Raw genomic sequence first — 12,886 nt, 5'->3', positions numbered from 1 at the left:
GTGATCTTGTTCGCATTTTTAAAAAAGCTTAGTAAGGCCAAACTGTCTTGAGTCCACAGACAGCCTACCACACTCAGGATTCTCTCTCACAGAGGCATCAGGGGCCACTGTGCATAAACAAATGTCCCATGTCCCGTCATTTAAAACTGACCACACAGTCTCCAGAACCAAGGTTTATATGACTGTTTCCCTGTGTGTCTTTGTGCAGGTAAAAGTGCACATGCGTGCCTCTGCATCCATCAGGTATTGCTCCCTAGAAGATGTCCACCTTGTTTTCTGGAGAGAGTCTCTACCACTGGGACCTGGGACTCACTCATTAGGCTAGTCTAGCTGGCCAGTGAGGCCCAGGGACACCAGCACACCACCATGCTCAGTTGTTTACATACGCGCTGGACCAAACTCAAGTTCTTGTGAGAACACACAAGCACCTTACTGATTTATCTCCCTGGCACTTACATAACTAAGAAGAAATGAGTCATCTCCCTTCCCCCACCTTCCCCAGACAGGGTTTCTCTGTGTGGCCCTGGCTGTCCTGGAACTCACTCTTAGACCAGGCTGGCCTTGAACTCATAGACATCTGCCTTCCTCTGCCTCCAGAGTGCTGGAATTAAAGGCATGGGCCACCCCCCACCCCCCACAGCTGATTTATCTATTTTTATGCTATGTCAGATCCCTTAGAACTAGAATTACATACAGTTGTGAGCCATCAGGTGGGTGCTGGGACTTGAACCTGGGTCCTCTGGAAGAGCAGCCAGTGTGCTTAACTATGGAGCCATGTCTCCAGCCTCTCCTGAGCTACATGATTTTTTAGCTTGGTGTGGTGGTGCACACCTGTTGTTCCAGCACTTGAAAGGCAGAGGTGGGTGGACTGATGTGAATTTGAGGCCAGGGTATGGTCAGCATATTGTATTCTAGGCCAGCCAGAGCAACACAATGAGACCCTATCTCAAAAACCAAACCAAAAAAACCCAAAACAAACAAACAAACAAAAAAAACCCACATAGCGATATTAACAGAACAAAAGATTCATGTATCATACTAATCAAACTTTCATGTTTTATGTCCTTGATATGTTACTGATAATTTTATGGGGTTGATAAGATTACTTTTAAACATTCTAAGTTCTAGGCAATTCTGTGTTGTTTTAAAAGTCATGCCGTGTTTTTAGTTCTTGGAAACTGGCAGCTTTTCAACCAGGGCAGCTTTATTTTCCCAGGAAACATTTATCAGTATCTGGAGGCTTTGGGGTGACCACAGCCCAGGGATGAGTTCTTCCACAGACAAGTCAGGGTTGTGACTCAACTCCCATCATGCACACGACAGACAGCTCACTACTAAAGACTGTCATGTCAGGCAGAGGATTAGGGCTCATGACAAGCATTGTGCTCCAAGCTTCCCCTTCTGTGGCCTGGGACTCATAAGCTTCCTCACTCAGCCTTTCAAGTTCTGGGATCATAGGTGTAAGCCTGCTGCTGCTTGGCGCTAGTCTATTTACTTTCAGAAATTATGCAATAATTAATACTTTAATAATCAAGTATCTGGGCTTCTCATGTTGACTTTTCAAGTGCTTGAGTCTATGGGACAGTAAAGACTGTTACCTGTGATCTTTGGCTGCACTGTCTGGCTCAGAGGCCCCATTACCCTTGGAATTTTCTGAGTGACAGAGCTCAAGGGAGCATCTTAGGATGTCATGAACCCTTTTCAACCAGACTAGAATTTATGAGGAAAGGTTAACTCTTGCAGGGCACCTGCACAGTGCCAGGATGGAGGTGATCATGGACAGCTCAAGCCTTCACTACGGGATGAGACATTACCTCTGAGGAGGAAGGTGGTGCCGGAGATGGAGCTCCATCACCAACGGTAATGACTTAATTATTGCTCAGCCAAGCCTATAGAGCAAAACCTCCCCTAACCCCTGAATAGCAGAGTTCAAGGGGGACTGTGAGCTGGAAGATGTGGAGGTGCTGAGGATGGTAGCCTGGAGAGGACATGCAGACCCATGGCCCACCCCTTGCTCTGTCCTATGCAGCCTTGGCTGTTTTAAATCAAATCTTTTACAAAAAAACTGACAAGTTAATTTTCCTGAGTTCTGCGAGTCATTCTAGCAAATTATCAAATCTAAGGGGTGCTTTAATGCTTATTTAATTCTTCATAATTTAAAGGGAAGGAAGATCTAGGTGCATTAAAGTAGCAAAAGCAAAATGGTAGTCAATGAGTAAATACTAGTATCTGTAACGAGTATTCTACAACTATTAGCAGACTTAGAGACAGCTTTTGTCAAAATGTCTAGGGCTGATGTCCTGCTACTGAGCTTCAGGAGACTGGAGATAACATTTTACATGGAAGGCAGAGGAAGGGAAGGGAAGATGCTCCTCACTGTAATGTTTCTATGTTGTCAAAACAGGTACTCACACATCTGGGTATGTTGGCGGGCACTTAACCCTCAAGTCCACCTTCACGTACACTTCTTCACCAGCCAGGCCCTGAGGGTACAGAACTAAATTGATTTCAGGAGGCTCTTTCACCTAAAAGAGAAAAAGAACACATCTCTCAGTGTGTGTGTTTTTTTCCTGGAGAGCCAATTATTATTTTATGTGTCTGGGTGTTTTGACTGCATATAAATCGGTGTATCATGTGTGTGTGTGGCACCTATGGAGGTCAGAAGAGGACATCAGATCCCTTGGAACTGGAGTTAAAGACAGATGAGCTGTAAATCAAGCTCAGGACCACTGGAGGAGCAGATGGTACTCTTTTTTTTTTTTTTTTTTTTTTTTTTTTTTTTTGGGTTTCTTGAGACAGGGTTTCTCTGTGTAGCCTTGGCTGTCTTGAACTCGCTTTGTAGGCCAGGCTGGCCTCAAACTCACAGCCCCATTTCAAAGAGTTATAACTATTATTTAAAAAATTAGTTTGTGTTACGCTTGTGTGTATGTGAATATATGCCACCAGCGGGCAGGTGGCCAAAACAGCAAAGGAGGGTGCTGGGTCTCCTTGGAGCTGGAGTTGCAGGCAGTCAACTCAGGTCCTCTGGAAGAACAGGAAGCACTCTTAACTGTTGAACCCAAAAGAGCCTCATTTTAAAAAAGCTTTTAATTAGGGAAAGTTTCAAATGAAAGTAGAGATAATGATTTAATAGAACCTTATACCCATCATATAGTTTCACAATTAACAATTTATAGCCAATCTGCCTAACGTGTTCTAAGTCCTCTCAACTGGTCTTTACCTATGTTAATGTTACTTATTTTCTGACAATAGTCTGGCAAAGTTAAAAGGTTATTTGGCTCCATTTAAGAGATACACATACCGATAAAAAGCTAGTCAAAACATTACCTATGATCTCTAAATCAAGCCACACCTTTGTTTCACTGGACATACATTTTGAAAAGACATTACAATCACCAATTAACATTCTATTAAGAAATTATTTTCCAAATATATATTGCTTTAGAACACTCCAGCACTTGGGAGGCAGAGGCAGGTGGATCACTGTGATTTCTAGGCCAGCCTGGTCTACAAAGTGAGTCTAGGACAGTCAAAGCTATCACAGAGAAACCTTGTCTCGAAAAACCTAAATAAATAAACAAATAAAATAGAACACTCCAGAAAGCAAACATTGTTTGGTGTGTGTAGGTGCAAGTGCATGTGTAGGTGCACATGCATTGTGTGCATTTGCATATAGAGACCTGTAGTGGATGTCAGGGTGTCTTCCTTGATCACCCTCACTTTATTCACTGAGGCAGGGCTCTTGAACCCAAAAGCTTGCCAGTTCTCTCTAGACTAGCTAGCTAGCTTGCCCCAGGATCCTGTCTCTGTCTCTCAAATATCGGGGTCACAGGCAACCACCATGCCTGTGGAATCCAAGGTTTGGTCCTCAGTGCTTATCCACTGAGCTATCTTTCCAGGCCAGAATATAGTCTGTTCATATCAAAAGAAGAACCGTGCCTCATGCTGTAGTCCCAGCTTCTAGGATGCTGAGGTAGGAAGACTGCACAGGAGATAAGTTGTTAGTTTTCTCCCTAGGCGGTGATGGGTATTTATTACCCGATGCAGACAGCATTCCTGTGGTCCCGGGGTCATCTTACTGACTAGGAAAGAGAAGTTTTTGGCATCCATGTACTGGATTATTCATGAAGATTCGTCTACAGTTGACACAGTAGATTTAACACTATGATGTTTCTAAGGGCACATTTTTCTGCACCTTGGAAAATGAACTTTCCAATTCTAACAGCACCTTCAAAGAGTTTTTTAAATTTTATTTATTTATTTATTTTTTATTTTTTTATTTTTTTTTCCTTTAAAGAGTTTTCACTTGAATCTGTCTAGTGGTTTTGGACTGGGCTGCGCTGTAGGTGCTTCACCCGTCCTCCCTCACAAGCACGTGCCTGCACAGGCCAGCACCCCAGCCCGGGTACTCTTGTTTATGAAGGACAAGCCAAGATTGACTTGTCTCACCTGCTTTGTGAGAAGTCATACTGAACTAGGTCCTTTCTCGATTCCTCAGAATTAACTGCTCTGGTACCAGGCCAATGGTGAAGGCAAAGCCGACAGAGACCACTGAGATGTAGATGAGCACCACACGGTCCAGGATGGAGCCTGGCTCTAGCTGCCCAGCTCTCTCTCTCTGTAACATAGAAAACGAGTCTATGTGGACGTAACTGACCTCCTTGGGAAAGGGTCTAGGGAGGCGTGGCTAAATGCTGAGTCACTGACACAGAAGCAAGCTTCAGGAGACAGCAGTTCCCTGGAGAATCACACACAGAGACAGTCTTCTCTCTGGGGAACACTTAATGAAGTGTAAATGAACCTGTGTGAGGACTGCTAGCAAACTACAGGAAGAGAGGCCTCTGCCAGCCAGCTCCTAGGAGCACTGTGCACCAGGAAGAGAGGCCTCTGCCAGCCAGTTCCTAGGAACACTGGGGACCATGAAGAGAGGCCTCTGCCAGCCAGCTCCTGGGAGCACTACGAACCAGGAAGAGAGGCCTCTGCCAGCCAGCTCATGGGAGCACTGCAAATCAGGAAGAGAGGCCTCTGCCAGCCAGTTCCTGGGAGCACTGGGGACCATGAAGAGAGGTCTCTGCCAGCCAGCTTCTGAGAGCACTGCAAACCAGGAAGAGAGGCCTCTGCCAGCCAGTTCCTGGGAGCACTACGAACCAGGAAGAGAGGCCTCTGTCAGCCAGCTCCTGGGAGCACTGTGCACTAGGAAGAGAGGCCTCTGCCAGCCAGCTCCTGGGAGCACTGGGGACCATGAAGAGAGGCCTCTGCCAGCCAGCTCCTGGGAGCACTGGGGACCAGGAAGAGAGGCCTCTGCCAGCCAGCTCCTGGGAGCACTGGGGACCATGAAGAGAGGCCTCTGACAGCCAGCTCCTGGGAGCACTGTGAACCAGGAAGAGAGGCCTATGCCAGCCAGCTCTGGGAGCACCGCAAACCAGGAAGAGAGGCCTCTGCCAGCCAGCTCCTGGGAGCACTGGGGACCATGAAGAGAGGCCTCTGACAGCCAGCTCCTGGGAGCACTAGGGACCAGGAAGAGAGGCTTCTGCCAGCCAGCTCCTGGGACCATTGAGGACCAGGAAGAGAGGCCTCTGCCAGCCAGCTCCTGAGAGCACTGGGGACTATGAAGAGAGGCCTCTGCCAGCCAGCTCCTGGGAGCACTGGGGACCATGAAGAGAGGCCTCTGACAGCCAGCTCCTGGGAGCACTGGGGACCGTGAAGAGAGGCCTCTGCCAGCCAGCTCCTGGGAGCACTGCGGACCAGGAAGAGAGGCCTCTGCCAGCCAGCTCCTGGGAGTGCTGGGAACCAGGGAAGGACAATGGTATGCAGAACCCTGGGCTGAATAAAACATATCCAATAAATACTCCTTGATTGCAGCAGCCACAGATCCCCAAGCAGGTTTCACAGTCTAGTGACTTCCACAGTACAGCCACACCACAGAGCCACTAGGGATGAAATGGCCAGCCCAGCTAACACCAAAAACAATGTTTAGAAATGAGGTTAGAACATGCTAGTGAGGAGACACCGAAGGTATGAAGGTTTGCATTTCAAGAGCCCAGGAGCCCAGTGATGGTGGCTCAGACGTAAGGACAAACCACAGCCACTTAGGAATGACACAGGATGAGACGAAGCCTGCCAACTTGTCAAGGTGTGAGTTCCAAGTGAGGGTGACCCAAAGAGCCAAGAACAGGCCAGGGAGGCATCGGGCTGATTGGCTACATTTGAGGCCCTTATTTTGGCCGACAGAGTTTAATGGCCACTGTAGTATTTCTCCCACAGATTACAAACTTTGGGGTATTTCTCAGAAAAGACTACTAGTTATCCGCAGCACCCCATCCCCTTTACTTTGTAGCAATAGAACCCCTGACAGTTGAGCTGACCAGAACTCCCAGGCTACTTTGCAGCTAGATTTAGCCAATGAATAATTTCTGGAAAATGAAGGGAATTAAGATCTGCCCTGTGCAGGGCTGGGTGGGGGTTGGAGCTGTTGTGTGGCACCTGTCTAGCACTCCTGAGGGCCTGGCTTCAGTCCCCAAACCACAAGGGTGGGGGAGGAGGGAATTTAGAGAAAATGATCTTAAAGAAAAGGATACCACAGCTTCTTCTGATTTGGGGTTTTACTATACAGCCCAGGCTGGCCCTGAACTCACAAGCCTCTGTCTCAGCCTTCTGAGGGTTGGGATTACAGGTTTGGACTACCAGGGTTACTTCAATACGCAGTTTCTTCAGCCACTTCTTCTTCAAACAGGTTAGAATAAAGCCATGAAGGCTGGAGTTTAGATGACAGTGTAAGAGCACAAGGGCACATTAAGGTAAGACATCCTCTTAATACCAATTGCTATATGCTGAGTGGGAGGAAAGATCAAAAGCAAAAATCTACTCAAGGAAGAGTTCTTCAGAGATAAGACCAGAATATTTGTTAGGTTTTACTCAAGCAGATGGTAAAACGGCCCCTTTTGCAAGGCGTGCTCAGAACACAGCAAACCAGCTCATACTGAGGCATTCAAGGACTCCTGGGCTGGGCAGGATTTGGTTAAAAACTATTTAACAACAACATGCACTGGGAGTACACTGGGGGTAGACCCTCCATCACTACAGAGGACAAATAGCCATAAGAAAGCAATGTTTAAACTGGGCGCTGTGGTGCATGCCTGTAATCCTAGCACTCAAGGAAGCAGAGGCAGGCAGATCTCTGTGAGTTCAAAGCCAGCCTGGTCTACAGAGTGAGTCCAGGACAGCCAAGGCTATACAGAGAAACCCTGTCTTAAAAAACAACAACAACAACAAAACCAATGCTTATAAACACTTTGATTTAACCGGAACAAAAGAAGACTGCATTTATGGTAATGACTACCGAAGAAGAAGAAAATTATGCACGGTTTATCATTTGCAAAGAACATAAAGCTTGGGGCTGAGAGATGGCTTTGCAGAAGACCTGAGTTAGATTCCCAGAACCCACAGGGCACTAACAATAGTCTGTAACTCCAGTCCCATGGGATCTGACACTCCCTTCTGACCTCCTTGGGTGCCAGGCAGCAGCACAAAGACATACATGCATGGAAAATATTCATGCACATAAAATGATAAAGTAAGTAAAATGAAAAATGTAAAAGACCCACAAAGGTCTATGTGAGAAAAATATTTTGAAGACTGAAAAAACTGCTAGTGATATGAAAGTGGTACAATGAGAAGCCCCAAGGTCAGATGTGCCGGTGTACACCTGCAGTCCCCACACTCAGGAGGTCAGATGTGCCGGTGTACACCTGCAGTCCCCACACTCAGGAGGTCAGATGTGCCGGTGTACACCTGCAGTCCCCACACTCAGGTCAGATGTGCCGGTGTACACCTGCAGTCCCCACACTCAGGTCAGATGTGCCGGTGTACACCTGCAGTCCCCACACTCAGGAGGTCAGATGTGCCGGTGTACACCTGCAGTCCCCACACTCAGGAGGTCAGATGTGCCGGTGTACACCTGCAGTCCCCACACTCAGGAGGTCAGATGTGTCGGTGTACACCTGCAGTCCCCACACTCAGGAGGTCAGATGTGCCGGTGCACACCTGCAGTCCCCACACTCAGGAGGTCAGATGTGTCGGTGCACACCTGCAGTCCCCACACTCAGGAGGTCAGATGTGCCGGTGCACACCTGCAGTCCCCACACTCAGGAGGTCAGATGTGCCGGCGCACACCTGCAGTCCCCACACTCAGGAGGTCAGATGTGCCGGCGCACACCTGCAGTCCCCACACTCAGGAGGTCAGATGTGCCGGCGCACACCTGCAGTCCCCACACTCAGGAGGTCAGATGTGCCGGCGCACACCTGCAGTCCCCACACTCAGGAGGTCAGATGTGCCGGCGCACACCTGCAGTCCCCACACTCAGGAGGTCAGATGTGCCGGCGTACACCTGCAGTCCCCACACTCAGGAGGTCAGATGTGCCGGCGTACACCTGCAGTCCCCACACTCAGGAGGTCAGATGTGCCGGCGTACACCTGCAGTCCCCACACTCAGGAGGTCAGATGTGCCGGCGTACACCTGCAGTCCCCACACTCAGGAGGTCAGATGTGCCGGCGTACACCTGCAGTCCCCACACTCAGGAGGTCAGATGTGCCGGCGCACACCTGCAGTCCCCACACTCAGGAGGTCAGATGTGCCGGCGTACACCTGCAGTCCCCACACTCAGGAGGTCAGATGTGCCGGTGCACACCTGCAGTCCCCACACTCAGGAGGTCAGATGTGCCGGTGCACACCTGCAGTCCCCACACTCAGGAGGTCAGATGTGCCGGTGTACACCTGCAGTCCCCACACTCAGGAGGTCAGATGTGCCGGTGCACACCTGCAGTCCCCACACTCAGGAGGTCAGATGTGTTGGCGTACACCTGCAGTCCCCACACTCAGGAGGTCAGATGTGCCGGCGTACACCTGCAGTCCCCACACTCAGGAGGTCAGATGTGCCGGCGTACACCTGCAGTCCCCACACTCAGGAGGTCAGATGTGTCGGTGTACACCTGTAGTCCCCACACTCAGGAGGCAACAGCTGAAGGAGCAACACAAGTTCAAGACAAGCCTGGTCTATAAAACCAAAGAGAGGGCTGGAGAGATGGCTCAGTGGTTAAGAGTGCCGCCTGCTCTTCCAAAGGTCCTGAGTTCAATTCCCAGCAACCACATGGTGGTTCAGAACCATCTATAATGTGATGCGATACACTCTTCTGCAGATAAAGCACTCATATACAATAAATAAAATAAAATAAAAAACCAAAGAGAAAGTTGTTGAGAGAGGCCATGTATCTAATATGAACTAAACATGTTTCTTAACTTGAACATGAAATTGGAGACTTTTCTGTTAGCAAAATATCTCAACAGACTCAAGCAAGAGACAAAAATTCAGTCCTTTTTTGGGAGAGGCCAGGCCATGCTTATGTAGAACTTACAGGGAAAAAAAAGCAAATAATAAAACAACAGACAACAACAACAAAACTACACACACACACACACACACACACACACACCTCCTAGCTCCTTAGAAACCCCTACTGTTTGTTCACAGTCTGCATCCTCAATGTCCCTTAGGGCACACAAGTCCATCTTCATCCCAGCTTGGTACCACACAGAATGACCATCATGGAGAGAGGGAGGGCCTAGTGGGAAGTCTCAGGTTTTGGGGGATGTGCCCTGAAGGCATTAGCCCTTCTCTTCCTCTGCGTGACCATGAAGTGCTACCCTCTGCTCTCTGTTCACACAATGGTGCCCTGCCTTGACAAAGGCAGTGTGATGGCTGCTCTTGATTGTCAACTTAACTGCGTCTGGATTAACTAACGCCCAAGTGATTGGGCACACCTGTGAGGGTTTGTTTTTTTTTTTTTTCTCTTAATTAAATCATTAGACACAGGAAGTCCCACTTCTAATCCAGATCTTTGAGGTGAGAGGATCCATCTCTAACTGTACCACGTCTTCGGCTGGCTGCCTATAGGATATAGAAGGAAGCTTGCTCCTTTTCTCTGCCTGCTTCTTCTTGCTTTGCTAGCAAGTGCATTCCTTCACTGGTATTAGAGCTTACTTCTTTGGGATTCCAGCATATACTGAAGACCAGCTGAGATATCCAGGCTTGTGGACTGAACAACTTCTGGATTCCTGGACCTTCTGTTCGTAGGTAACCATTGTTACCTACAGTCTGTAAGTCATTCTAATAAATCCCCCGCTTTCTGCAGATATATTGTATACACACACACACACACACACACACACACACACACACAATCTATCTATCTATATAGATAAAGAGACATATGGATATAGAGAGATTTGTTCTGTAAGTTTTATTACTCTAGAAAACCCTAACTAGCCAGGCATGGTGGTGCACGGCTTTAACCCCAGCACTTGGAAAGCAGAGGCAGGTGGATCTCTGTGAGGTTGAGGCCAGCCTGGGCTACAAAGCGAGTCCAGGACAGTCAAGGCTACAAAGAGAAACCGTGTCTCGAAAAAACAACAAAACAAAACAAAACACAAAAACAACAAGAACAACAAAAAACAAACAAATAAAAAAAGAAAGCCCTGACTAATAACACAGGCTCCAGAGCAAAAGTTGACTATGAAACGTTTACAGCTGTGCCAAGATAAATCTTTCTTCTTTCTAAGTTGACTGACTGAGGTATTTTGTGATAGTAACAGAAAGCTGCTTATAGGGCTTCGCTCAGGCACCTCTACCTCCTAAACACTCAGACCCAGTGAAATGAAGGGTGCTGGTTCCGAGTACTAAAAAGAAGGTGAAGACCCTTAAAACTCCACGAAGCTGAAAATCTTCAGGTTCCAAGACTCAACGGCTAATGTATGAGGGTGCCAGTCCCATTTAAAAACAAAAACAAAAAGCCCCCTGTTTTGGTTCTTTGTCAGTTTCACATCACGCACCCCAATCCTTATCAATTCCCAGTCCCTTTGTATTTGCCCTCTGCCCTTGCAACCTACCCCCCAAAGAAAATAAAAAACAAAACAAAGCCTAGAAAGCATCTTGTCATGGGAGCTGTAGGGTCACAGTGCGTTCACTAGTCAAGTGATCTCTTTTACCATGGTGCCCACAAACTGCCCCCCCACCCCCAGAGGCTTAGGGATTCTTGCTGAGAACCCAGTGCTGCCAGAAATGGCTCCTTCACGTCTCTGGTGGAAAGTACCGTATTTCTCAGAGTTAACACACATTTTGAGCTTTGAGACTTTTAGCAGCTTAGTCACAACTTCTTTTCAGATGACCGAATTTATTGCCATTGAAGCACTGAGCATTTATAGCTAAGGCTTTTGGTGGCTACTGGGGAAGCTAATGGTATAATCTTGTAATCCCAGACTGCTCCTGTGGCAGTTCAGTTTGCTCAAGATTAACCTTTTCTCTGTTGGTTAGGGTCGTCAGGTTCTTTGAGAAAATACCATTCTTGGTTGTCAGGACATCTAGCAGTCCAGCAACAACATATGGCAAACACAGAAGAAGAACCAGCAGCCTTCTTTCTCCTCCATTCATCTCCTTGAAACTCTTGGAGGCTTCTCCCTCTCCCTTCCCTCCTGCTGCGCCCCCTTGCCCCCCCCCCCCACCCCGCTCTCATATTTATAATCTTCCAGATTCCTCAGAGTTTCACTAACTCCAACTGGCATAGACCACACTGCACATGAGGCTGCTGGCATCTACGGATAAACTAAGGCAGTCCCATATCCCACACTTGGGATTAAAACAAAAACATATTTATATAACATAACTAAGTTTTTAAAGATACCGAAACTTTCACTACAGGCACCAAAATGAGGATAAAGTTTGGGAAATTAATTTGTTGTACAAATGTCCATCAAACACAGAGTGAATAATTGCTAAGTACACTTACAAGTCCATAGTAACTGTGTATGATATGTGTCTCTCATAACTGTTAAAGAAAAAGGCGTCACTCTAAGCAGCTTGAGGTATCTGGTCTAGAACTGTTACCTGTGTTCACGCTATATCTCCTCCTTGTATTCGATGGCGACTCTGCTTGCTATAGCTTCTTGCTTTTCTCTTCCTGATTTATAAGACTCGGATAAAAGTAGTCTATGTGAAAACAGAATGAAGCCATGGAGGAAGGGAGATAATCTGGGCATCCTGTTTGTAAGTCTGTGCAGAGTGAAAAATGGAGACAGTGGACTGAGAGGATGACTCAGTGGGTAAAAACACTTGCCATATTAGCAGGAGGACCTGAGTGAATTCCCAGGATCCACATCAAACCCACACATACCCACATATCTCTGTGTGGCTATAACCCTGCATTAGGGGGCAGAAGTAAGTGGATCTTAGCCAAAATGGTGAGCTTAAGGTATGATACTGTCTCAACTAAAACAAACAAGTAAACAAGAGGACAGCAATAGAGAAAGACATTTGATGTCTATCTCTGGACTAGACACATTTGGGGTACAGTACAAGTACTCACAAACACATGTGCATGCACACACACACACACACACACACACACACACACACACGCACGCACACACACACATTCACTCACACATCACATCAGAAAAAAAAAAAAAAATGAAGACAGAACAGCCAGAAAGATACTAATAGATACTAAAAGATACTAAAAGATACTAAAGATACTCAGAAAATGGAATTAGATAACATTCCTCAAATGCCTAAAATACTTATTTTCCTCATTCCTCCATCTCTAAAAAGGAACACTTTCTGTATAGTCACCAAGTTCTTTCCCCCTCAAATATTTCCCTGTTGTCAAGATTGTAAAAATTACAAGTACATGGGACTGGAGAGTTGGCTCAGTGGTTAAGCGCACTGTCTGCTCTTCCAAAGGTCCCGGGTTCAATTCCCAGCACCCACACGGCAGCTCACAACTGTCTGTAGCTCCAAGATCTGACACCCTCACACCAATGCACATAAATTAAAG

General features: G+C 47.1%; 1 protein-coding gene across 1 annotated transcript in view; it reads right to left on the bottom strand.

Annotated features, from left to right (window-relative positions):
- Eif2ak4 (eukaryotic translation initiation factor 2 alpha kinase 4) overlaps positions 1-12,886 on the bottom strand; it is a 97,319-nt gene that overhangs the window by 80,406 nt on the left and 4,027 nt on the right. Inside the window, exon 2 of the mRNA XM_051144371.1 lies at positions 2,413-2,525. Coding sequence (XP_051000328.1) covers positions 2,413-2,525 — 113 coding nt within the window. The remainder of the gene's footprint in view (positions 1-2,412; positions 2,526-12,886) is intronic.

This window comes from Acomys russatus, chromosome 4 (assembly GCF_903995435.1).
Source record: "Acomys russatus chromosome 4, mAcoRus1.1, whole genome shotgun sequence".
Classification (NCBI taxonomy): domain Eukaryota; kingdom Metazoa; phylum Chordata; class Mammalia; order Rodentia; family Muridae; genus Acomys; species Acomys russatus.
This window is presented reverse-complemented; position numbering and strand designations above follow the sequence as displayed.